Genomic DNA, 25,470 nt, shown 5'->3' on the forward strand with positions numbered 1-25,470 from the left:
CAGAGGTTAAAAACTTTTCTACCTGTCAGAAAGACTCCAAATAGAGCAGTAAGATGCCTCAGACCAGGTGACTGTCTCCAGCTTGCCCCGTCCACAGGCAAGGTGAGCCTGGAAACAACTGTGAAAACAGCAACCCACTGGCAAAAGGGTCGGGGTTACTGGAGCAGGAGCCACTCCCGGTGAACGATAAATGTCCTGCAGGTCACCAGAGAATTGCCCGTTAAAGTAGCATAATACGGTTTCTGAGCTGGGTGTGGTGGCACATGCCCGGAATTCCAGTGCTTGGGAGCTGAGGCAGGAGGGTCGCTGTGAGTTCGAGGTCATTGCAAGCTACCTAGAGAGTTGAAGGCCAGCCTGTACTATATAGTAAGACCCTGTTTTATTAGGGGGGAAAGTAATTTTTCTATGTCGATGACATGTTGATAGGGTCATCTTTGGGATATTTTGGGTTAAATAAAAATATATTATGAAACTGTACTTTACCTGTGTACCTTTTAAATACGGCCGCCTAAGAGCCGGGCATGGCCGAGGCCACCTTACCCTGGCTTTTACCCAGACTTGGCCACAAGAGCGTTCACTGGCATCGCGTGTAACAGCTGGAAAGGCAGAACCAACCCTTCAGGTTCATCAGCACGAATGGGGGCAAAAAGGTGGCGCTTTCTTGACCCAGGGGATCCAGGCTTAGAGACAGGGTGGGGAACGGAGCAGCCTCCGAGCTATTCTCGAAGGCTGATTTTACACAGTACCATCAGGGATTCCTGGTGGATATGTGTTTGTGTGCTGAAAGTATACAATTATGGGTAGAAACTGTAAACAAGAAGATTCCAGGTGGTGGTGGCCTGTGAGGGTGCTGGCAAGTGGAGGGAGATGGACCCCTGGATCTGTGGGGTACACAGGGACCCTCAATGGTGTCTGCAGTGTTTTGTTATTTGCTGGGGGCAGGGGAGGATGCCTTGGGGGTTTTGTATGATTGAGACATTTCAACCAGTCCATAGACAGCTATAGCCATTTTGAAGTTACTTGGTTTCTGGTGAAAAAGTTCCAGAGGATAAACCAGGTATGGTGGTCCATGCCTCAGGGAGGCTGAGGCGGGAGGATGGGTAAGTTCAAGCCCAGCCTACGCAGTTGAGCAGTTTAGTGAGACCTGTCTCAAAATTTAAAAAGAAATAAAAAGGAATGGAGATGTGGGCCAGTGTGAGGGTTCTGGGTTAAATCTGCAGGGCTGCAGATGATGGTGATGGTAGTGGTGGTGGTGGCAGTGGTGGTGGTGGTGGCAGTGGTGGTGGTGATAGCAGTGGCGGTGGTGGTGGTGGTGGTGGTGGTGGTGGTGGTGGTACTGAACTGTCTGTCCAGTCATGAGCCTTCTCCTTTTTTATTTTATTATTTATTTATTTTTTGGCAGAACTGGGGATTGACCTCAGGCCCTTGCACTCACCAGGCAAGCATTTATTCTACTGAGCTGTCTCCCCAGTCCCCAGCCTTCTCCTTTTTGTGTCCCAGCTGTGCTTCTGTGGGGAAATGACTTGGCCCGGGAGCCTGGCTCATGTGGCTGTTTGCCCAGCTGTGTGGGCAGCAGGCAGCATCCTCCCCTGAGGAGAGGTGGCTGGACAGTGGCCTGGGGTCAGGTAGGGGCTGCAATTCGGTCCCCAGTGGCCAAAGTCCTTCCACAGTCCCTCAGGGCACTTGGCACTCATTCTGCCCCTTGCCGCCCACAGGACAGCCGGCCTCTGTTTCTGCGTGGTGAGCAGCACCATGCCCCCCGGTGTCGACTGCCCCATGGAGTTCTGGACCAAGGAGGAGAACCAGAGTGTGATGGTGGACTTCCTGCTGCCTACGGGCATCTATCTCAATTTCCCAGTGTCCCGCAATGCCAACCTCAGCACCATCAAGCAGGTAAAGAGCATTTTTTAAGAATGGTTGAAAACTTGTGGTCAGCTCCACTTATCATTGAGAAACCAGCTTCCTTCTTTAGCGGTAGAGGTTTCCCTGAGCTAGATTACTAGATTACTGGATTACTAGATTACTGGATTACTGGCAGCTGGCCCGATGGGGCTGCTCCTGTGTGGTTCTTGTTTGCCTCTCAACTGGGCCTTGCTTTGGAAACCACGCCCCACGCACAACCTCTTCAGTGACTCACAGGCCCTTGTCTTCAGAATTGTCTCCGTTTTTGTGACCATCTTTCCAGGAAAGAGTTTCTGGTCTGTGGTATAATCTGCAGGATGGATTACTGAGTCAAAGCATGGACCAGCTGGGCAATATTTGGTAGTGGTTGTGACGTTCAAAGGGTCTGTGGCACTTACAGAGTAGGGGGTCTAATAGAGCCTTGCCTTGGGCTGCCAATGGGCATGGCCTTAGCTCGCAACTGTAAAAGCTGTCATCGGGAGCAGAAAAAGAAGTGGTAAAACCAGTGTACCATCCTTGAGGGTATTTTTAGTTCTCCTTCCTGAGAGAATTCTTTTTTTTTTTTTTTCCTGAGAGAATTCTTTAAAAATTAAGTTTCTTAGCCAGACATGGTAGCATATTCCTGTTACTGCAGCACGTAATAACGGGGGCTGAAGCAGGAGGATTGAGGTTTGAGCCTCGCCAGACAATTTAGCAGGACCGTGCCTTAAAATAAGAAAAGAATCAGAGTAAAAAATGGGCTGGGGTTGTTGCTTAGTGCAGAAGCCCTGGGTTTAATCCCCAGTACTTCAAAAGCAAAACAATAAGGGGCCAGGGAGTTGGCTCAGTGGAATAAGCGCTTGCCTGGCAAGTGCAGGGGCTTGAGTTCAATCCCCAGTTCCAAAAAAAAAAGCAAAACAAAACAATCACAAAAACTGCAGTTTGCCAAATCTTGCTCTAGAATAATGCCCGTTTCTCCTGGTTGCTTTTCTGAGATATGTTCTGAGGTCTCTTCCTCCTCCATACCGTCCTCCTGGGTGGGGTCTTGGCCCTTGTCATCATCACAGATCGTCACCAGCCATCCCCCAGGTGGCAGCTCCAGGCTTCACCTTCCTTTCTCACCTTCCTTGTCACCCAGGGGAACACCTTGCTCTAAGCCCACTGCCCCCTTGCTTCTCCAGCCAGAGGCCCTGGGGACACCTAGGGGCTATGTAGGTGACCTTTGCTCAATGCTGTCCATGAAGACCTTTTCTGTGACACATTGGCATGTTAAACTTGTCTTTTCCCTGTCTCTCTGTCTGTCTCTGTCTGTCTCTGTCTCTCTGTCTCTGTCTCTGTCTCTGTCTCTGTCTCTCTCTCTCTCTCTCTCTCTCTCCAAGATCTCACTCTGTAGCCCACACTAGCCTCAAACTTGAGCCAGTCCACCTGCTTCAGTTTCCCAAGTCCTGGGATTAGAGGCATACACCACCGCAGCCAACTGGCATGCTAAGCTTTTCTGAATCAGTGTCTAACATTTAAGAGTCAGGGTGATAAACCTGGATTGCTGGGGGTGACCGAGGGTCATGCTCACCATCTCCTGGGGTGGCCTGAGGAGGTCCACGTGAGCTGCAGGGCATGCAGCCTCAGTGTCCGCTCGTCCCAGGACCTTTCACGGAGGGCAGGGGCAGTTAGCCCCAGAGTCTGGTGGTGCCGGGTGTGACCCCAGGCCAGAGAAGCTGAGGTGCCATCCCCACAGGTGTTGTGGCACCGGGCGCAGTATGAGCCGCTCTTCCACATGCTCAGCGACCCCGAGGCCTATGTGTTCACCTGTGTCGACCAGACTGCCGAGCAGCAGGAGCTGGAGGATGAGCAGCGCCGGCTGTGCGACGTTCAGCCCTTCCTGCCGGTGCTGCGCGTGGTGGCTCGGGAGGGCGACCGCGTCAAGAAGCTCATCAACTCCCAGATCAGCCTCCTCATCGGCAAAGGTAGCTAGCTGTGCGGGTGGCCGGGTCCCCGGGGCGGCCCCTGCACACACACTGACCTTAATTCCCCCGGCCCAGGCCTCCACGAGTTCGATTCCCTGCATGACCCGGAGGTGAATGACTTCCGCACCAAGATGCGCCAGTTCTGCGAGGACGCGGCTGCGCGGCGCCAGCAGCTGGGCTGGGAGGACTGGCTGCAGTACAGCTTTCCCCTGCAGCTCGAACCTTCGGCCAGGAGTGGGGGTCCGGGTGCCCTGCTGGTCCCCAACCGGGCCCTGCTGGTCAACGTCAAGTTCGAGGGCAGCGAGGTGAGCCCGCAGAGCCTGCTTCCCAGGAACCCTAGCGCCACAGCTGCATCCGGGCAGCAGGGCTCACAAAGGGCCTCCCCTACGTCCCCAAAGGTTCCCAGGCCCCCCAAATCTGCCCTCTTCTTCAAAGCCTTAGATGTGACAGGCTGGTGTCCGTGACTGAGAGGGGCTCAGTCAAGTGTCCACCAGGAGATGAGCACATGGCGCTGTTCACTGGTACACCGTGCGCTGAACTGTGCTTCCTGGGCACCTTCCCTGCCTCGGTGGGCTGCCCCGGCCCAGCTGGAGGGACCCCGCCCTGCTGCCCCGAAGCCTGCCGACCTGGGCGGCAGAGAGCTGACCCTCCCTCCATCCCCCAGGAGAGCTTCACCTTCCAGGTGTCCACCAAAGATGTGCCTCTGGCACTGGTGGCCTGCGCCCTACGCAAGAAGGCCACCATCTTCCGGAAGCTGCTGGTGGAGCAGCCGGAGGACTACGCGCTGCAGGTGAACGGGAGGCACGAGTACCTGTATGGCAGCCACCCGCTCTGCAGGTTCCAGGTGAGGGGGACAGCTGGCCCTGGGGGGCGGGGAGACACACACTCGCAGGCAGCTCACCCGCACCCTGCCGCCCCAGTACATCTGCAGCTGCCTGCACAACGGGCTGACCCCCCACCTCACCATGGTGCACTCCTCCTCCATCCTGGCCATGCGGGACGAGCAGGACGACCCAACCCCCCAGGTCCAGAAGCCACGCCCCAAACCGCCCCCTATCCCCTCGAAGAAGGTGAGTGGTGTGCATGTGGCCCTTCCCTCCATCGTGCCCCTCCATCCAGAACCTGCCGGATTGGCTGTGGATTCGGGCCCTGAAAATCATTGCCTCACTGGCGCTGGGGAAGCTGGGGTGACTGGCATCAGTGTGGGGTCCCCCTCTGTGCTGCTCCTGTGGCAGTGTCCAGGGTGTGGGGCCCCAGGCACCTGCAGGGCAGATTTCCTGGTAAAGGCTGGTGGTAGGGACAAGTGTCTGTGCCTCTACAATCCTGGGACACCCTCACCCCACCTGAGTGGTCATGGCCCCCTCCAGGGATGTGAGCTGTGCCTCCCACCCCTCCCCCAGCCCTCCTCCGTGTCCCTGTGGTCTCTGGAGCAGCCATTCTGCGTGGAGCTCATCCAGGGCAGCAAGGTGAACGCAGATGAGCGCATGAAGGTAGGGCCCAGGGCTGGGGCTGGGGCCAGGCAGGGCCAGGGAGCGAGAGAAGGGACCGTGTTTTTTGCACAAGCAAGCTGGCTGCAGGCTGGAGGGCAGCGGAGGAAGGCGAGTGGGAGGGTGTCACACGAAAGCCACCTGACCACATTACCCAGCATCCTCGCCTGTGTGGCTGTGAGTGCTGCAAAACAGGAAGAGGGGAGGGAGAAGCTGCCAGGGTGGCGGATTCGTGGAAATGGGGCAGAGCTGCTTCTGGGTATTTGACTTTGGCAGCGTGGGGGTTGGGCCCAGCCAGGGGCCAGGAGGCATGGTCTGGGGAGAGGTCCCAGCTGGGCTGGTGCTCCCTGGGGTGCTGGGAGGGCTTTGCCCCTCTTTCTCGAGCCTCACTGTTGCCCTTCAGAGTACATCCACATGCTACCCCTGGCCCCCAAAGCCACCTGTCACGTGTAGGCTTACCATGGGATGGCACTCCTGGAAACAAGCCTAGATCTCTTGTCTGGGTCCCCCATCTTTTTTTGGGTGGGTACTGGGAGTTGAACTTAGGGCTTTAGCCATGAGTAGCATCTTCCCACTGGTTTGTTGGTTTATTTTGTCTTGGTTTGGTCTTTTGAGATAGTCGTCTTATGTAGCCGACTCACAGTAATCCTCCTGCCTCAGCCTCCTGAGTGCTTGGATTACAGGTGTACTTTTTTAAAAAAATTATTTATTTATTTTTATTTATTACATTTATTTATTGTGTGTGTGGCCAGCTCAGCCCACCAGGGGGTGGGGCTGACTGGCATGTGGTGCTGGGGGATCGCTTTGCCAAGCTTGTTTCAAGTAGGTGCTTTAGACCACTGAGCCATCTCTCCAGTCCTACAGGTGTACTTTTATTTTTTTATTTGAAACAGGGTCTTACTAAGTAATAGTGTTGGGATTACAGGTATGCACCACCATACATGCCCCTGGGTCCCTTTTTGTTGGGGTAACTTTACAAGCTGAGTGGGGCTGAATCCATTGGTGGGAATCTTGGGGGACAAACAAAGGGGCTTTCAGGAGGGCCTTGCAGGGTGGAGTTGGAGGGGGCACTAGGGGATTGATCAGGCTTTGGGGGAAACCCTTCACCCACACAGGACAGCTTGTGAGACTAAAGGGAGTTCCAGGATGTTAGAACCCGAAGGGAATTACCCAGCCCTGAGAGGGAAACAGAAGCCCAGAACCGGGGAAGGGATGTGTCTGAGCTCCCACAGGCAGGGGCTGGAGACTGTCACACATACACAACTCAAGTGCTGTCCTTGTCCCACGGTTATGTGTCCACTCGGGCTGCTGCTTGCCTCTGCCATCCCCTGATGCACACAGGAAGTGGACTCTGGCTTGATGGGCTGTTTGGGAGGTCCCCAAAGGAGTATGCCTCTGCTCCCCTTACCTGGGCCGGCACCCTCATTCCCAGCTGGTGGTGCAGGCCGGGCTCTTCCATGGTCACGAAATGCTGTGCAAGACGGTGTCCAGCTCGGAGGTCAGCGTCTGCTCCGAGCCCGTGTGGAAGCAGCGGCTGGAGTTTGACATCAGCATCTGCGACCTGCCCCGCATGGCCCGGCTCTGCTTTGCGCTGTACGCCGTGGTGGAGAAGGCCAAGAAAGCACGCTCCACGAAGAAGAAGTCCAAGAAGGCGGTGGGTAGGGGGGCTGGGAGGCCCTCCTCGGGTCAGCCCCTCTGCCTCATCCCCAGCTGCGCTGCAGACAAACCTGGGGCTGGCCTGACCCTCCGTTGTGCCCGCAGGACTGCCCGATTGCCTGGGCCAACATCATGCTGTTTGATTACCGGGATCAACTGAAGACTGGCGAGCGCTGCCTGTACATGTGGCCCTCGGCCCCTGGTGGGCCCAGGCCCAGGAGGGGGTGGTGACTGGGTGGTTCTTAGCCAGTGACCTGTCCCATACAACTCTCATGTCCTCATGTTCAGATGAGAAAGGGGAGCTGCTGAACCCCGCAGGGACAGTGCGTGGCAATCCTAACACAGAGAGTGCCGCCACCTTGGTCATCTGTCTGCCAGAGGTGGCCTCCCACCCTGTGTACTACCCTGCCCTGGAGAAGGTTGGTGGTGCAGGGGGGCTCTTGAGGGACTTTGCCAGCCCTGTTCCTGGGGTGCCTGGGGATGCAGGCTTCTGGCTGTGTGGGGACGGTGGTAATGTCTGCTGGCTGTACAGCAGGTAGGAGGGATGGGGGTGGGCGGGATGTGGCCCAGCACCCTGGAGTGCCCAGCACAGGCCCCCCAGCCAGAGTGCACAGCACGAGGGCCAAGGTGCCAGGGCTGGGTGGGGGCACTGAGAATAGGGTGACTCCTTGCAGATCCTGGAGCTTGGGCGGCATGGGGAACAGCGTGGGCACATCACCGAGGAGGAGGTAAGTGGGGGCCCCAGGCAGGGCATGGAGCCATCAGGGCCTGGAACCTCATGCTGCCTGCTGCCCCTCAGCAGTTACAGCTGCGGGAGATCCTGGAGCGGCGGGGCTCCGGGGAGCTCTATGAGCACGAAAAGGACCTGGTGTGGAAGATGCGCCACGAGGTCCAGGAGAACTTCCCGGAGGCCCTGGCCCGCCTGCTGCTGGTTACCAAGTGGCACAAGCACGAGGATGTGGCCCAGGTGGGTGCAGGGGGATCTGGGCCAGAGCTGAGGGCCCTCGAAGCACACACCTGACCGCCACCCGCCCCCAGATGCTCTACCTGCTGTGCTCCTGGCCCGAGCTGCCGGTCCTGAGTGCCCTGGAGCTGCTGGACTTTAGCTTTCCCGACTGTCACGTGGGCTCCTTCGCCATCAAGTCCCTGCGGAAACTGACGTGAGTCCCCTGTGGGCCCAAGGGTGGGCTCCAGGGCGGCTGAGTCTGGCCTCACCCCTTCCCCATGGCCTTGCTCCAGGCCCTAGATGGCCTCTCTTCCTGCAGGGACGACGAACTCTTCCAGTACCTGCTGCAGCTGGTCCAGGTGCTCAAGTATGAGTCCTACCTGGACTGTGAGCTGACCAAGTTTTTGCTGGATCGGGCGCTGGCCAACCGCAAGATTGGCCACTTTCTCTTCTGGCACCTTCGGTAGCTGGGTCCACCCTGGCCCCAAGGGAAGACGGGACCGGCCCGCTGTCCCCATGTTCCCAGCAGGCCCGGTGCCCTGGCCACCCCAGGGCCTCCCTCCTGGGGGCTGAGGGAGGGGCTCTGCAGCCTGGCCTGGCGAGGGTCAACCCCATGTCCCTCCCTGCAGCTCTGAGATGCATGTGCCATCGGTGGCTCTGCGCTTTGGCCTCATCATGGAAGCCTACTGTAGGGGCAGCACGCACCACATGAAGGTGCTGATGAAGCAGGTGCGGCTTGGGCCACTCCTTCCCCCAGATTCACTTCCTGCAAGTCTAGCCCCACCCACTGTTGTGTTCCCTTTCTTCCCACCAGGGGGAAGCACTGAGCAAGCTGAAGGCCCTGAATGACTTTGTGAAGGTGAGTTCCCAGAAGACCACCAAGCCCCAGGCCAAGGAGCTGATGCACCTGTGCATGCGGCAGGAGACCTATCTGGAGGCGCTGTCCCACCTGCAGTCCCCGCTGGACCCCAGCACATTGCTGGAGGAAGTGTGGTGAGCCCCAGCCCCTCTAACCCCGGCGGCCCTGCACCCTGGCTGCCAGCATCACTGCTGACCACTGTCTCTGGCCTCAGCGTGGAGCAGTGCACATTCATGGACTCCAAGATGAAGCCACTGTGGATCATGTACAGCAGCGAGGAGGCAAGCAGCACGGGCAGCGTGGGCATCATCTTCAAGAACGGTGACGGTGAGCCTGGCGGGTCAGCGTGGGGACCTGGGTGGGGGACCCCAGCCAGGGGCTTGGCATGGCGGGACCCCCCCGGGAACCATGTGCTCCTCTCTGGCCACTGCAGACCTCCGCCAGGACATGTTGACCCTGCAGATGATCCAGCTCATGGATGTGCTGTGGAAGCAGGAAGGCCTGGACCTCAGGTGGGCACCCGCCACCTCTCTGTGCCCGGGCCAGCCTCAGAGCCCGCACTGTCATTGTCCCAGCCCGTGGGAACAGGCTGGAGAGGAGCTGGAGCCCCAGGGCATCGGGAGGGGGTGGGAGGCTGCGTTTCATTCCCACGTTTCCTGGCTGCCCCATCTGGGAAGCAGCAATGTCTCCTTCCTGCCACCAGTTTCTTTCTTCCCAGCAAACTTGAGCTCAGCCCAGTGCGTGCTGTGCCAGGAAACCCTCATCCAGCACAGGACTGCTGCCCTCTCAGTGCCCCGAGTAGTCTCATCCCCTGGCAGTTCTCTGGGTGCCTCAAGCTCCTGGGGGTCCTGTGGCCCAGGGACACCCTTTGACCGTGGCATGGTCCTGCCTCTCCACCCACTTGCTTAGGATGACTCCCTATGGCTGCCTCCCCACCGGGGACCGCACAGGCCTCATTGAGGTGGTGCTGCACTCAGACACCATCGCCAACATCCAGCTGAACAAAAGCAACATGGCAGCCACAGCTGCCTTCAACAAGGATGCGCTGCTCAACTGGCTCAAGTCCAAGAACCCTGGGTAGGGCTCCTTCCCCAGGCGAGATGCGGGGTCTGGCCTGAAGGGAGAGCCAGGCATGGGCTCCGTGATCAGCCAAGAACCTCCTGTGGGTTGAGGTAGTTCTTGGATCCGTTCCTGCTCCTCAAAACTCAGGGCTTTTTAAAACCACCACTGCCCCTGGCTCGGCTGTGTGTCTCTGCTGGTCTTATTGGCATTGGCTCTGCCCCTGCTGCCATCTGGACTTCGTCTGAGATGCTCTGTCTTGTGCAGGGGCTTCAGCCCTAGCAGCCCTCCACGTGACCGCATCTCAGTGGCGGGGCTGAGGTGGTGCACAGCGGCCCTGTGAGGTGCCCTGTGAGGTGCCCTCAGCCTCAGCTCCAGAGTAGTGTCCTTCACGGTCCAGGCCAGGGAATCAGTCCAGCTCAAGGAAGAAGCTGCTGCACAATAATGTAGCTTTCAATTCCCCCCAACACCCCAGGGATGCTCTGGACCGAGCCATCGAGGAGTTCACCCTGTCTTGCGCGGGATACTGTGTGGCCACCTACGTGCTGGGCATTGGGGATCGGCACAGCGACAACATCATGATCCGCGAGAGTGGGCAGGTAGCAGCAGTACAGGTGGCCGTGCTCCAGTCCCAGCAGCACACATCTTCCCCAAGTGTCCCCAAGCCCCATGACTCGCCCTCTCCCAGGGACTGACACCTTTTCAGTCTCTGTTCTTCCCTCCCCTCAGCTGTTCCACATTGATTTTGGCCATTTCTTGGGAAATTTCAAGACCAAGTTTGGAATCAACCGTGAGCGGGTCCCATTCATCCTCACTTATGACTTCGTCCACGTGATTCAGCAGGGGAAGACGAGTAACAGTGAGAAATTTGAGCGGTAAGGCTGCCCAGGACCGCCAGGGAAGAGAGAGAAATTTCCCAGCCCCATGGGGCAGTGGCCAAGGAGGTTCATGGGAGGCAGGAATGCGGGGTTGCATGGATGCTGGTACAGGGCCGCTGCCTCATGCTGGAGGACTCTGAGCCTCACCTGCCTGGCCTCCTGTCCCACAGGTTCCGGGGCTACTGTGAAAGAGCCTATACTATCCTGCGGCGCCATGGTCTCCTCTTCCTCCACCTTTTCGCACTGATGCGGGCAGCAGGTCTGCCTGAGCTCAGCTGCTCCAAAGATATCCAGTACCTCAAGGTACGCAAGGTGGGCCGAACCAGACAGGAGGCCCGACAGCATGGGGACCTCTGGGGCATCTACCTGCCTGGTCCTCAGGCCAACCAGGAGCCCAGCGTGGGGAATGGTGGGAAGTGACCAGAGCAGCCAAGCTCCTGGGGTTAAACCTGCTCAGAGCAGGTGCTGGGTGACCCTTTGTCATCTCAGGGGTCCCCACAGGTCCTCATGACTGCAGTCCTTCTGTGGTGTCCCTGAGATGGGTGGAGGCTGCTGTGCCACCTGACCCTTCTCCCAGGCAGGACAGGGCTACCTGGCACAGACAAAAGCTGTGGCCCCAAGACCCCTTTGGCATTTCTGTGTTTGGGATCAGAGTAATGCACTTTTCCTCAAGGGAGCTGTGGGGCTCCTGTATACCTGGAGGGGACAGAGGGGCCCCCAAGTGGTGATGTTTCTGTGTGACTCTGCCCCAGGACTCTCTGGCACTGGGGAAAACGGAGGAAGAGGCACTGAAGCACTTCCGGGTGAAGTTCAACGAGGCCCTCAGGGAGAGCTGGAAGACCAAAGTGAACTGGCTGGCGCACAATGTGTCCAAAGATAACAGGCAGTAGGCCGCTTGCAGCCACACTGGTCCCCTCCCACTTGCCCTGAGAGGCAAGCCATGGGCCTGGGACCAGGCACCCTCAGGCCTCTTAGATTGGCCTAAGAGCCTAAACTGCACCTCATGGGAAAGAGCCACACAATTGCCTTTTGTTTACACTGGTTATTTATTTGCCACTGAAATGTTTAAGGAGCAAAACAGCCATAAATGGACACGCACCCTTGCGTGGGCAGGTACACCAAGCCAGGCACCTGGCTCCTGGCTGATTGTCACCGCAAGTCTTCCAGCTGCAGGGCCGGCCCAGTGGACTCTTCCAGGGTGAGACATCTTTTCCCTGGGCTTTTGCCTGCCTGCCTGCCTGCCTGCCTGCCTGGGGCGTGGCACCTGTCACCTGTTATCTCCTTTCCAGAGAGGACCACCCAGGCAGGACCCTTCTGGGTGGCCCACCCGCCACTCCTCTCCTTCACTGACCAAGTCCTGGGCTGCTCTTGAAGCCGGGTACCCTCTAGACTCAGGGACTTTTGCTTGTCACTGCCAATGTGACTTTAGGTACGAGAAGGCCCTTACCTCTTCCACTTTTGGGTAAGATGGACAGACCACTTCATGAACCTGCAGGGCTGGGACCATACGGCCTGGTCCTCAGGCATGCTGAGTTCGGGCACGACCGATTCATCCTGGTTGCCACCCCAGGGAAAGGGACAGATGGTGTCCTTGGTGCCATGGTGTGAGCTGCTTCCCAGGCCGTCTGGAGTGGAGGCACCGACCTGATGTCAGCCCAGGTGCTCGCTGCCAGGAAGCTGCTGGGCCGCAGGAGTAGCAGGAGCGGAGGCAGCGCCTCTCCTCACAGCACTTGGCTGGAAATGGCCCAGGGTAGCTTAGGCCTCCGGGGGGCAGGCTAAGCAGTGCCCTCCACCCCCAGTCTTCTCAGGCCGTTACAGCCGCAGGCCCAGGAACCTGTGTTTTTGGAAACCCGTGTGGCTGGGAACACACCTCAGCGGTGGGGCCTGGGCTTCACCCTCAACACTGCAACCTAAAAAGCAAAAAAGGAAGCACCTGTGGCCATCCCGACCCACTGCTTGCGGCCGAGCCTCAGCGGCCTTCAGGGCTCAGCAGCCCCGGGGCCCAGCTTCAAGGGACAGGTGCCAGCCATCTCCATCTGAGGAGCCGTCGGTGCCACCACAGAGCCCCAGCCTGGTCTGCAAGATGGTGACCGTGCTGTTCCCAGCTCGGGGAAGGAAAGCTGTGTGTACATGTTTATGTTGTGTTATTTATTGATACAAGTCTGGGTGCTCCCCAGCATAGGCCACCCGCGCTGCACGCCCTCCGCGACTCAAGGCTTGGGTGTGCGGTGTGTGTGCCTGGCAAGAAGAAATATTTTCTATTTTTTTAGGTCATTTCATGTTTTTGTCCAGGGAAGGCAAGTGCAGTACCACTGATGTGGGCTAAATCTGTGTAACCTTGATGTGAGAAGTGAAGGAAGATGGAAAGAAATAAAAGTTTTTATGTTTTTATGTTCTCGGCTCAAAAAGAAATGAGGAAATGCAGGGTTACTGTAAGAAAACACCCCACTCCACGCAGAGTTAGACCAGAACTTTATTGTGGTGTGTACACTTTCTGTCCGAGCACTGACACACATGTGAAGGGCACTGGGCGCTGCGGGCGCGCAGAAGTGCCTTTGCGGGGCATCTGCCCCCGGGCCACGCGGCAGCTACAGTAGGGCAGGACGTGGAAGGGCGGCCATGCGGTCTCATCCTCCCCGTGAGCAGCGAGGTCACAGACTGGGATCCTGGAGAACTCCCAGCAGAGGCGAGGGCTGAGCGGGGAAGGCAGCACACTCGGTGGTGCTGCCTGCTCTGTGCTGGCCGTGGCCCCAGAGAAGCAGTGGGACGCAGCTCTGGGGTGTGGCTGGACCCCAGTGGCAGGGGACATTCTACAAGGGCTGGTGGATGAGGGGGAGCACAGTTTGGGGACATTCTCCCCCAGGCCTGTGCTGTCTCCAAACAAGCAGCACCATTCTGTACCCCAGCTGTGGCCTCAGGGCAGAGTGGGAGAGGCCACCCCAGCAGCCTCCAGGAGGGTCCCTGATCGGTCGGTCCCCTGAGCAGCAGCCAGGTCCCTGAGCCCAGTGTGCTCAGTGTCACTTTACATTCCAGTCCTGGACTACGCTAGCACAAAGGACACAGAGAATCCTTTATTTACAAAATATTAAAAAGTCATTGATCATCTACATATTAACCCCCATTCTGCCACTTTATACATGCACTAACCTGGAAAAAATAAAAACTTAAAAAAACAAAAAACCACCAACTGATTACCAGGTGGAAGTGAACAATTTTTACCCTTTGTCACCAAGTCCTGTCACGGCAGCTTTTCTGGAGGGGCGAGGGCGAGGGTGGGGAGGGGGACCCTTTCAGGCCGGCAAGGGAAGCAGACACACGTGGTCCAGGCCGCGCATGGCCCTGTGCTGGCTGGCAGGAGCAGCAGGGAGGACAGCCGGTGGAGGTGGACGAGGGCAGAGCTACGGGTCTAACACCAAGCATGGGAGGGTGGGGTCTGCAGGCCTGCTGGCCCAAGGACTTTGTACATCACGGACCCAGGGCTGGGGGGGGCAGAGTCTCAGGCTGGGGAGTGGCAGCTGGGTCAGTAGCTGAGTGTGGAATCGTCCCACTCGAGCTGCTGCTGCCGGGTTGCATTCTGGCCGTCGCCTGGGCCGCCCTCTTCCTCCTCGCTGCTCTCTGACTCGGCGCTGGTGATGTCCTCTTCCTCCTCCCCGTCTTCACTTTCCTCTTCCTCTTCTTCCTCTTCCTCCTCTTCACTGCTATGCTGGTCCTCATATGTCTACCAGAGGGGAGGGCAGCTGAATCCAGCTGGTGGCCCCAGAGCCCAAGTCTCCTGCAGGAACCACCAAGGAAGGGAAACGCCCCAGGGGACACTCCCAGGGACAGGGAACCACTCCTCCATGGCTACAGAAACCCAAGGCCACAAATGTAGCCTCAGTGACAGCTGGTTTCTGCCAGAGTCACCAAGGGGCAGGAGGAGAAGAAAGCAGCCCCATGTGAATGTGGCCCACACTTTCCAGTGTTGGGCCTCAGTTTACCACATGAAAGGACAACCCTTAACTCCACACTCAATGGTTGCGCGGGTCACAGGATACAGGCATGCAGGCCCAGCGCTGCACTGTGGTGCCAGCCACTCCTACCTCCATGGGGTTCACGGTGATGGTCAAGGCTGAGTCGTCCCAGTCCATCTCATTCTCCTTCCCCGTATCCTGGTCCCGCATCGTCCGCTGATGTGCAGCCCGAATCCGAAACACTCCCAGGATAATCATGAAAACCAGGAAGCTGACACACACCACAATCACCACAGTGGCCGTGCTGGGGACAACTGCCAAGAAACCAAAGGAGAAAAACTCCGCGAAAATGCCTCTGTAGAGGGGGCAAGTCTAGGATACTTCTGTCTGCTCTGTGGCTATGTGAGCTTTCATCTCCTCGTAGGGGACACAGTAACAGGGACAGTGTGCCAGCCGTGAGGCCACCTGGACCTTGCTCAATGCCATCACATTTGTCCCAGAGCTTCCCGCAGCAGCCTACCTGCGAATGGGTGAGGATTGGCCAGGTTGTGGCCCGACAGGTCCACGAAGGAGCGGTGCTCAGGGTGAACAAACTGTGGCTGGGCGGCCATGTGGTTGGCGTGTTCCACGGGGCTGGCGGTGTGGATCACATTCACCTGCAGCAAACAGCAGAAAGGAAAGAAAGAGGGATGGGGGACAGAGGGACAGGGGGAAGATGGGCAACTGGATGGAGACCAGAAGCCCTAGAATGTGCTACACATGCCACCTGAGTGGCCCTGGGCCGGTCCAGGAGCAAGCAGTACTACTGTCTGTGACCCGAAGAAAATCCACAGCACTTAGAAGCTGGTGCAACAGCTTGATGCTGTCACAGACCCAAAAGACACGCTGCACTTTTTTTTTGGTACTAGGGATCAAACTCAGAACCGTGAACGTGCCAGGCAGGCACTTACGCACTTATCCTGGACTCCCCTGCCCTCGCGCCACTTTAGAGTGCATCTGTACAAGAATCCATCCACAGCAGGGTAGAAGCCAGGGACAGGCCTCACTTACATGCGGTGAGACAGTCGGCTTCACCCCAGCCACACCACACGGGCAGCGCACAGCATCTCACTATTTTCCTTCCAAGGCAGTGCTAAGAAAATGCTCACCCCAGCACTGCGAGGCCACGGCTGGGATGATGGATGGGAAGGGGAGCCCCAAGTGCCAAAGGTGCAGTGGGGGCTATCGGAGGCCTCAGAGCAGGACAAACTGCTGCTCTCAGATGCTGTGGCCTAGAGTGGTGGCAGCAGCCCGCAGTATGGGCCCTGATCTTCACTTTCTCCACAGGGGCCTAGTGACCCTGCTTGGCCACAGAACCCCTTGGTCTTGGGTGGTGTGCTCTAACAGTGTCCTACGAGCCCCTCACATATGAAATGCCTCCCTGCACATGCTTGCCCACACTGCTCCACCCTGCTCAGAGGCTCTGCAGGCTCTGGCTCTGCTGCACTGTGTGCATCCAGTCTCTGCAGCCCATGTCCAGCCCACAGCAGAACCCAGGCTGGAAGTCGAGCACCACCCCTGGGATGAGCCCGAATACACCAGAACTGCACCAAACATTGGGCTTTGAAAACCTTAGGGTTAAAAAAAAAAAAAGAAAAGAAAAAACCTTAGGGTTAAAACATGGAAGTATGCACTCTGGGAGGCTGAGGCAGAAGGATCATAAATTCATGCCCAGTCTGAGCAACTCAGGAAGATCTTGTCTCAAAATTAAAAAGGGCTGGGGATGGAGCTCAGTGAAAAGACCCTTGGTTCAATCTCCAGTATCGAGAAAATGAGTCAAGGCTTTCAATTACCACTGGCCGTTCTGGGTAGGAGCCCTGAACTCACCTCCACTTTAAACTCATTGCTCAGGTAACGGCCATTCAGCTCGGAGCAGATGAGCCTGAACTTCCGGTCTAGCAGGGAGCTGGTGTGCCAGTTCCGATAGCGCAGGAGGTGCAACACCTCCTCATAGCTGGCCATGGTGTCCACGCCTACAGGGTTCAGGGAAAGTGGCTAAACATATAAGCAGCATATGGGGCGTTGGCCTTGCGGGGCTCGAGCCCACGTCCTGACCCAGGGCCTCACCCTTCCCAGCCTGAGGGGTCGGTGTGCAGCCACACTGACATGGCTCAGGTTCCCAGGCAGTGAGAGGAGGTGGGCAGGGCAAAAGCCTCTCTCACCTCTGAGAACCACGCCCAGGTCTGAGCGGCTCACTTCAATGCCCTTCTGCTGCAGCCGGCCGGCATCCACTTCCAGGCTCTCTTGCTCCGGGCTCAGCTCCTCTCCCTCCACCGTGACCTCGCAGGTATCCAGGTCATGCACGACCTCCTCGGACACCAGGGACTCTTGGACTGCAAAAGCCACAGACTGTGAGGGTGAGGGCGGGGGAGGTTGTCACCCCTAACAGCTACCAGCTGCCAGCCGCCGGCCTGTATACAAGCTTACACAGCCCTTCAAGGACCCAGGTAGAAAAGTGCTGGCCTTGAGAACTAGGTTTGCGGAGCGTGGCGCTGGGTTCTGTCCCAGCACTAAGTAGTAAGTGAATGCCCAGGAGGACTCACTGAGCCCCAGTGAGAACGGTGTGGGCACTGTCCTCCCGTGGCAGACCCATGGGGCCTGAAGTCAGTCAGAAAAAGGTGAAAGGACCCAAAAACCATGTGTGTAGAAAGCATGGTAAGTTAGCCCAAAGGGACAGGCTCCAGAAGCACCCTACACACGCAACTCAACACCCGTCTCCCAAACCCTTCAGCAAAAGAGGCGGGGACCAGGTGGTGGCCAGGAGCGGCTATTACCTGTGGGGTCCTCAGCCCCGTCCCCATCAGGCTCCACCTCCCTCGTGACGGTGCTGATGATCCGAAGCTCTGGGAACAGGAAGACCCCTTCCGAGCTCTCAAATTCAGAAGCTGCTCGGGCAAAGTGGTGGATGCCGCTCAGGCTGATCTTGGGTTCTTCGGGCTGCAAAACCATCACATAGCCCTCGACAGTGGGGACCTCGATGCAGGTGGTAGCCTCATTAAAGCACCTGGCAAGGAATGAGCATGAGGGCAAGGGAGGGGAGAGCTGGGAAGCCATGCAGGGCTCACAAGTAAGGGTTCCACACCCGCCTGCAGGGGACAGAATATGGTGGGGCCTACGTGAGTCCGCAGCCCCGTAATGCAGATACTACGGGAGCGTCTTCTCCTTCACCCTTCCTTACAGAGGAAGATGAGAGTGTCTTAGCAACCCAAACACACACATTTCTTTCCTTAGGAGGTACGAAGCTGACTGCTAAAATCAGGACGTACTTGATCGTGCTGGTGATTCTGAGCCTCCGGATGCCTGGTGTGGGGAACTGCCTCGAGTTCAGGTAGGACAGGTGCTGCATGGCCTTGTCTAGCTCCCCAATGTCGTCACCTTCCAGAGTCAACACCGACTGGCTGGAGCTTGACTGGATCTGCAACCCATGGGCAGGAGGGGAGAGGACAAGGCTCTTGCTGGGAGGCGCTGGAGCCACTGAGGCTTTACCACAGAAGAATCCGGATTTGTTTTGTTTTGTTTGTTGAGACAGGGTCTCACCATGTAGCCCAGGCCTGCCTAGGACTCACAGCAACCCTCCTGCCTCAGCCACCCAAGAGCTAGGATGACACGGTGTGCCACCATGCCTGACAAAACTCTGGATTTACCCAAACTCATGATCTGAAACAGTTTCTTCTTCCTTTTCTGGGTACTGGAAATCAAATCCATCCCAACTTTTTTTTTTTTGATAGGGTTTCACTAAGTCACCAAGTTGCCCAGTCTGGGCTCAAACTTGTGATCCTCCTGCCTTAGTCTCCCAGACTGTTGGGATTACAGGAGTGTACTACCATGCCTGGCTAAGAAAAGCTATTCTGGGCCTTGAGGATAGCTCAGTGGTCTAAGCACCCGACTAGGAAAGCACAAGGACCCAGGCTCAATCTGTACTGCTTCAGGCTGTGCCAGCCCCGCGCTACATAGTGAGACCCTGTACCAAGGGCAGGGGAGATAGCTCAGTGGAATAAGTGCTCGCTTGGCAAGCACAAGGTCCTGGTCCTGAGTTTGATCCCTGGTACAGCAACAAATAAATAAATAAAAAGATAAAGATATTTTGCTACAGTTGAATGAGATCTTCTCTCACACGCCACGTAACACCTCAGGTGTACATGTCATCCATCCCTACCCGACTTCCCCATCTGCAGTCCAGGCGCGCAAGTCCAGTGCAGACAGATGCCCAAATTACCTGGATACCTCTGCTGTCCTCAGGGAGCTGCAAGTCCAGCCCCTCTTTGCAGGTATACAAACAGTCGATCACCTTCTTGTCTGCGAGTTTCCCAGAGCGGACTGTGAGGCCAGCCAGGTTCCCTCGGAAAAACTGGATCATGTGCAGGCTGCCACCTTTGGAAGAGCAGGAGAAAGAAGTGAAGGGTGCAGCGATCCCGATGTTCCAAGTCATTTCTCAATGCAGTGTTACCGGTGGTGTGGCTGGCTGGATGGGCATGCGGGTTAGTTCAGACCAAATTCCACTAGTCTGGCAATCTACATGGAAGCGCAATGAAGACATTAAATCGCGATGATCATGCACATGGCCCAGAGGGGGAGGAGCTGGGGGAGGTCCCTCAGCCCCAGCTGGGACGCCCCATGGAGAGTCCACACACTCCCAGCTACACCCTGGTGCCCTACCCTGTCCCCATTACACTGCAACGCTGCCTACTGACGCCAGCTCCTCACTGTGGGAGCTGGGCACACTGCAGCTGCACTAACCCTACAAACACATGCTTGGGGACAAAGCCATGCAAGCACGGCAGAGGGGACACAGACCATGTAAGTCTCCCTTCTGTGGGGAGCTGCTGCTCGGTCAAGGACCATCGTTCATGTCTCCTACTTCCGAGAAGAACTAGGAAGGGAGGAGTTGCTGAGGGAAAATAAAACCCAGAACATGGCCCTCAAGAGGCTACACTGAGGGCTCACCAATGAAATCCTGTGCCTGCGCTTGACGCAGAAGAGGAGACGCAGCTTTTGCAATGTGTCCCATTCTCTCAGGGCACCAGCTATGGCAAGCCATTGCCAAGGATCAAGACTGCCAAGAAGCATCTGCTTAGAATGCAATATCAAATGGGACAAGAAATCTAGAAATGGGTCATTTCCTGTCCACAGTTCAGCCCGGGAGCACCATGAGATGGCTCCCAGACAGACTGGGAGATGCCAGCAGGGAGCCAGGGCAGCAGGACTGGCAGGCCTGGGAGGGGAACGATCACCCCAGGGAGCACTATATGGCTGAGTCCCCATCCTCACGTCAGTGGGGTAGTGTGGGCAGAAAGGGAACCCTGTGAGGCAGTGGGGCGCAATGCAGACAAGCAGCTGGAAGGGAGTGGGGGCCTGATGCAGCCTGGCACGTCATGCGACATGTGGAATGAATCAATGTCTCATCATTAAATGAAACACAATAGTTAACGGTAGGAGAAAAATCCAGCAACCTGTAGAGGCCACAGTCACAGGCTCAGTGTCATTGTCACTTTCAACTCCTGAATACTCTGTGGAAAAGCAAGACAGACAATAGAGAAGGACCAGGAGGTTAGGGTCTTCAAGTTGGACTGCAAAAATCAGCTGTGAAGCAACCAAATATAAACCCAGAGAAAAAATTCCTTTCTTGCCCCTTGAAAGGATGTATTCCTCACCAAGCAAGCTTGATCATCTTTTCCCAGAAATGAGGTGACACCTCATGCTCTTGTATTTTTGTTTTATTCCATCTTCCCACACCTTCCTTATCAAATACAAATTAGACTCAAACAAGCAAGAGCAGGACGGTTACACTGACACCCTCAGCCAGGCTAGCCGCAGACATCCCAGTGGCTCAGCACTGACGGTGGCGAGTCCCAGACAGAAAGATACCATCTGGGCCCACACTGCCTGACTTCCGGGTCCACAAGACACACAAGGCCCTGAACCTGCTCTGGGTCACACATGAGTCTGTGTTTTGGCAAACCTAAAAACACGTTTGCATTCAAGTGACAGGGACAAGAAGCTATTTAAAAGTACCTTTAGGAGCAGGAAGAGATGTGAGGGAGCTCACCTACACAACAGCCCCCAGCAGGCCCACCAGAGCTGCCGAGCAACCAGTGCTTGGAGCAGGGCACCCAACAGTGTTGTAGGTCAGTCCAGATGTGGTCTGCAGGAGCTCCAGCGCAGTGCAGCACAGGGACACCTCTGTGTGCACAGATGTGGCCTGCACTGGCTCAGCTGCCCCCTCCTCCATGGGGAAGCAGCATGGACAGAGATTTTACACCCCAAGGAAGGAAGAGGAGGCTCCTTCTTACAAGCCAAATGTTAAAGAACCTGACCTTCAACAGCAACAAAGAGCCTGTGCTACTTGGTTTGAGAATTCAGGCAAACTTTTCTGGCTGAGGATGCTGAGATAGCCAAGGTAAAAAGTAGCAAAAGAGGAGGATGACAGCCGTGTGACCGCAGATGGCACAAACAGAAACCAAGGGCAGACAGAAGACACTGCAGTTTACTTTAGCCGCAGTAACAGAGGTCCCAGATGTATGGTCTCACTTAGATTTACATTGTATTTTAATTTTAATTTTAAAAGTATTTTTCAGGGACTGGGCATGACACCACACACCTGCAATCCCAGCACAGGAGGCCAAGGCCAGCCTAGGCTACATACTAATTCCGAGGCCAGCCTGACTACAAAGTGAGACCCTGTCACCTGCCCCAGAAGTGTATGTGTACATGAAACTCAGAAATTATAATCTAAGAAGCAAACGTGAACTGCAATTCCTGCATCCTTTATACTTCACTGACCATCGCTGAGTCTTCCATTCCACTCTCTCTTGGGTAGTTCTGACTAAATTAAATATGACACCCACTAAGGAAGTTCATCCCAACATACTATTTTATTTCTTTTCATATGAAAGAATTTTCAGGAAAATTATGAACTTCAAATTCATTTAAAATGAGACAATCTTTTCTTTTTTTGGGAAACACCAAATGGCGGATGATGCTGGTGCAACGGGAGGGGCTGGAGGCCCCGGAGGCCGAGGCATGGGAGGCCACGGTGGCTTCCAACGAGGCTTCAGCAGCGGCCTTTGAGATTGAGGGTGCGGTAGAGGCTGGGGCAGAGGCTGAGGGGCTTGCGGCGGTAAGGCCGAGGACAAAGAGTGGATTCCCATCACCAAGCTGGGCCAGCTGGTCAAAAACATGAAGATCAAGTCCCTGGAGGAAATTTACCTTTTTTCCTTACCCATCAAAGAGTCTGAGATTATTGACTTTTTCCTGGGCACATCCCTTAAGGATGAAGTTCTGAAGAATCATGCCTGTGCAGAAGCAAACTTGGGCTGGCCAATGGACCAGGATCAAGGCATCTGTCGCCACTGGGGACCACAATGGTCATGCTGGCCTGAGTGTAAAGTGTTCCAAGGAAGTTGCCACTGTCATTTGTGGGGCCATTATCCTGGCCAAGCTCTCCATTGTCCCCGTGAGGAGAGGCTACTGGGGAAACAAGATCGGCAAGCCCCACACTGTTTCTTGCAAGGTGACACCGCTATGGCTGTGTTGGTGGCTCTGATCCCTGCCCCCAGAGGCACTGGCATTGTCTCAGCCCCTGTGCCCAAGAAGCTGCTGCTGATGGCTGGTGTTGATGACTGCTACACCTCTGCGAGGGGCTGCATTACTACTTAGGGCAACTTTGCTAAGGCCACCTTTGATGCCATCTCCAAGACCTCCAGCTATCTGACCCCTGACCTCTGGAAAGAGACTGTATTCACCAAGTCTCCGTATCAGGAAATCACTGACCGTCTCGTGAGAACCCACACCAGAGTCTCTGTCCAGAGGACTCAAGCTCCAGCAGTGGATACAACATAAACAGTTTTTACACAAGAAAAATAAAATGAAATAAGTCTGGAAAAAAAAAAAAAAGAGTGAGAAAATCTGTCTTGAGGGGCCAGGGAGATGGCTCAGTGGACTAAGTGCTTCCCTGGCAAGTGCAAGGGTCTGAGTTCAATCCCTGATTCCGGAAAAAGAAAAAAGAAAATCTGTCATGAGAACTGAGCTTTCATAAATTTCTAAGCCACATGAAGGAACTGTTTCCACAGGGACAGAAAGTACTGTCTGTGTTTAGCAAGCACATGTAGTGATGGTGACACACCTGGAACTGACCCAAGATATAGCCAAGCACAAGAGTCACAGCAGGGTTCAAGAACCTCCAGGGTAGTCTGCCCTGAGGGGGGATGTGAAATACTTGGATGTGAAAAATTAGTACTAATTTCCACTAATTCCCTAAATTTCACCTTTCCTTTGGTTATAAACAGGGTATAAACCACAGCAGGCCTAGGGTACCTATGACGCTTGCCACAGTAGGACTGTCGGGCACTGTCCTATCCCACCATACGGTCACCAAGCCCTCTGCCACGCTGGCGTCACGGCCATTCTCTGGTAAGCACAGCATGGCAGGCACGGCACTTTCTCAGCGCCACCCTTGACAGTGTGTATCGCCGCTTTCAGGTTTCACAAGCAGCTATGTCCTAAGTGTCACACCTGAAGCAGCTCTGTGCTCACCTGGCCAGCATGGGCTCCCCTCACGGGACATGTTCGCACTCCTGCTCTGGAGGCTAAGAGCTGGGTCAAGCGCACGGCTTCCCCGAGCAAATCCCAGCTCAAATCGTCACCTGGCTCACCTGGGCTCCAGGATTCTCCAAACTCACTCCTACAGCTGCAGCCCTAGGTCCATGAGAGCACGCGGTGTGGGCACACAGCCTGACACTTGGTACACGGGCAAGCGGGCTGTCACTCTGGGACACTGAGCACACCACAGCCTCAGGCTTTTGGGGAAGATTTCCATCACCCCTTCGCAGACAGGGTGACGCTGACAGTTCCCTTGCAGCGTCCTACTCGTTTGCCAAACATTAAATAAGAGAGCCCTTCATGCCCAGGATTTTTTTTTTGCTCTGAATGCCTTCAGGGTGGGTTTGGCTGGCTTGAGTTCTGGGGATCGAACCACAGCAACCTGAGCCTGACTGCTTTGTTGAAGCAGCCACTTAAAGAGCTGAGCTAAGGGGCAGGCCACCATGTCCAGGATTTTTAAGTCCTTTATATCTCTGTGCCTCACCGCTGACTGCTGCCTCTTTGTCCATATAAATTCATTTATCAAGCAGCCCCCCAGTTACGCCCTCCTCCATGCACTGCTCCCCCCAGGTCACCTTCCTGGGCACCCAGAATTGGAGCTATGCTCCAGGATGGCACCAGCAATGTCACTGAAAAGGAAGCACAAGCAAAGGAAGAAAAAGATCAAGTACAGGAAGGATGCAGATGCTAAGAGCCTGTTCCCACTGGGCACTAGAGACGTGTTGGTTCCTGCCCCCCGGAGCCAGGATGCAGATGCTAAGAGCCTGTCCCACTGGGCACTAGAGACGTGTTGGTTCCTGCCACCCGGAGCCAGGACAGAGTGTTACCTTGCCAGCAAGCCCCCACGACGAGCTGCGTGTCTATCTTGGACGGATGAAGCGGGTAATCTTCAGTCACTGAGAAGGGCTCATGGGAGGCGCCGTCCACATACAGAGTCACAGCTGGGAGCTCCACGTTGAGGACGAAGTGGTGCCACTCTTCATCACAGACCTACCCACGGCAAAGGAAACGTCAGCCTGCCCTGCTGCCAGAAAACACACCAAGAGCAAGACGCCAGGCTACGCGAAACACGTCACCCAAATAATTATGTCTTCCTATAAGAAAAGATTTCCTTAACATCTCACAATGAAGTGTCCTGCAAACACAAAAAGGGACAAAAGTGTCACCAAAAAGGGACAAAACCACACTATCATCTGTAGGGTATTTCACGCCAGGTGGCACTCATCACAAGACAGGGCCCCACACAGGCAGCTGCCCAGTTCTGCTCTGCCAATGACACAATTCCTCCTACTTGCAAAGACCGGGGTGGGCTGCCAACGGCCTGTCTGTGTCTAGACCAAAACCTAAAGCACCCTCAGTCTCAGAGTATGAACTGCAACAGGACAGGACACAGCTGTTCTTTCTCCAGCTGATTTAAATACAAACATCCAGGGCCACAGAGATAGCTCAGCAGTCTAAGTGCCTGCCTAGGCAAGTGCAAGGACCTGGGTTCGATCCCTGGCACCACATGCCAGTGGTGGCCTTGTCCCAGAAACACTGAGCCAGCCACTGAGACCAGGCACAGTGAAGCACGCCTGTAACCCCAGCACTGGGGAAGCTGAAAACAGGAGGATCAGTACGAGTCCAAATTGTGTTGTGAGACCCTGTACCAAATACATAAAATGAATGAATGAAAGAAAGAAAGAAAGAAAGAAAGAAAGAAAGAAAGAAAGAAACAGACAGACAGACAGACATCCCTGGGCTTAGGGGTGGGGTTCTGCGGTAAAGTACATACTGTTGTGCACAAGGCCCTCAGTTCAATCCCCAGTACCACAAAATAAACCAGGGACATAAAATAAAATAAGAACACACAGCTCAGGTGACACAACAAATTTCACTTTCCTGCTGGGAACAGACATCACAGATGCAGACCAACCAACTGTGATGCGTAACACGATGCCATTTGAAATCTGAACATTACTGGGTATTTGCTAATATGAGGAATTATTTTTTTTAGTGCTGGAGACTAAACCTCGGGCCTCCTGCATGCCAAGCACACACTTCATCAAGAACACACATCCTGGTTCTTGCACATTTTATAAGATGTGCAAAACTATGGTGACCCTGCTCTCTCCTGGAGATACACAATGAAAGATGAATGTTTCTTTTCTTTT

At 55.6% G+C, this 25,470-nt stretch overlaps 2 protein-coding genes across 4 annotated transcripts in view; one reads left to right on the forward strand and one right to left on the reverse strand.

Annotated features, from left to right (window-relative positions):
• The window catches only part of Pik3cd (phosphatidylinositol-4,5-bisphosphate 3-kinase catalytic subunit delta), a 45,161-nt gene extending 32,048 nt beyond the window's left edge, over positions 1–13,113 (forward strand). For 2 of the 3 annotated variants that reach the window (XM_023699536.1, XM_023699538.1), the window contains 22 exons: positions 1,716–1,893; positions 3,617–3,845; positions 3,921–4,150; positions 4,510–4,689; positions 4,766–4,915; positions 5,246–5,335; positions 6,765–6,986; positions 7,094–7,190; positions 7,277–7,407; positions 7,663–7,716; positions 7,788–7,955; positions 8,027–8,148; positions 8,254–8,397; positions 8,564–8,663; positions 8,749–8,927; positions 9,008–9,120; positions 9,227–9,305; positions 9,703–9,870; positions 10,328–10,451; positions 10,582–10,727; positions 10,901–11,033; positions 11,483–13,113. In XM_023699536.1, coding sequence (XP_023555304.1) covers positions 1,753–1,893; positions 3,617–3,845; positions 3,921–4,150; positions 4,510–4,689; positions 4,766–4,915; positions 5,246–5,335; positions 6,765–6,986; positions 7,094–7,190; positions 7,277–7,407; positions 7,663–7,716; positions 7,788–7,955; positions 8,027–8,148; positions 8,254–8,397; positions 8,564–8,663; positions 8,749–8,927; positions 9,008–9,120; positions 9,227–9,305; positions 9,703–9,870; positions 10,328–10,451; positions 10,582–10,727; positions 10,901–11,033; positions 11,483–11,620 — 3,138 coding nt within the window. In that variant the 5' untranslated portion in view covers positions 1,716–1,752 and the 3' untranslated portion in view covers positions 11,621–13,113. The remainder of the gene's footprint in view (positions 1–1,715; positions 1,894–3,616; positions 3,846–3,920; positions 4,151–4,509; positions 4,690–4,765; positions 4,916–5,245; positions 5,336–6,764; positions 6,987–7,093; positions 7,191–7,276; positions 7,408–7,662; positions 7,717–7,787; positions 7,956–8,026; positions 8,149–8,253; positions 8,398–8,563; positions 8,664–8,748; positions 8,928–9,007; positions 9,121–9,226; positions 9,306–9,702; positions 9,871–10,327; positions 10,452–10,581; positions 10,728–10,900; positions 11,034–11,482) is intronic. The other variant, XM_023699539.1, reaches the window with a different exon arrangement.
• Positions 13,114–13,781: 668 nt separating this feature from the next.
• Positions 13,782–25,470, reverse strand: part of Clstn1 (calsyntenin 1) — a 33,617-nt gene continuing 21,928 nt past the window's right edge. Inside the window, exons 10-19 of the mRNA XM_004639727.2 lie at positions 24,145–24,307; positions 20,170–20,226; positions 18,936–19,090; positions 17,986–18,134; positions 17,494–17,723; positions 16,882–17,052; positions 16,547–16,692; positions 15,201–15,336; positions 14,810–14,994; positions 13,782–14,448 (exon numbers count right to left, since the gene is read on the reverse strand). Of these exons, the coding sequence (XP_004639784.1) occupies positions 14,251–14,448; positions 14,810–14,994; positions 15,201–15,336; positions 16,547–16,692; positions 16,882–17,052; positions 17,494–17,723; positions 17,986–18,134; positions 18,936–19,090; positions 20,170–20,226; positions 24,145–24,307 (1,590 nt within the window). The 3' untranslated portion in view covers positions 13,782–14,250. The remainder of the gene's footprint in view (positions 14,449–14,809; positions 14,995–15,200; positions 15,337–16,546; positions 16,693–16,881; positions 17,053–17,493; positions 17,724–17,985; positions 18,135–18,935; positions 19,091–20,169; positions 20,227–24,144; positions 24,308–25,470) is intronic.

This window comes from Octodon degus, unplaced genomic scaffold, assembly GCF_000260255.1.
Source record: "Octodon degus isolate 3935 unplaced genomic scaffold, OctDeg1.0 scaffold00113, whole genome shotgun sequence".
Lineage (NCBI taxonomy): Eukaryota > Metazoa > Chordata > Mammalia > Rodentia > Octodontidae > Octodon > Octodon degus.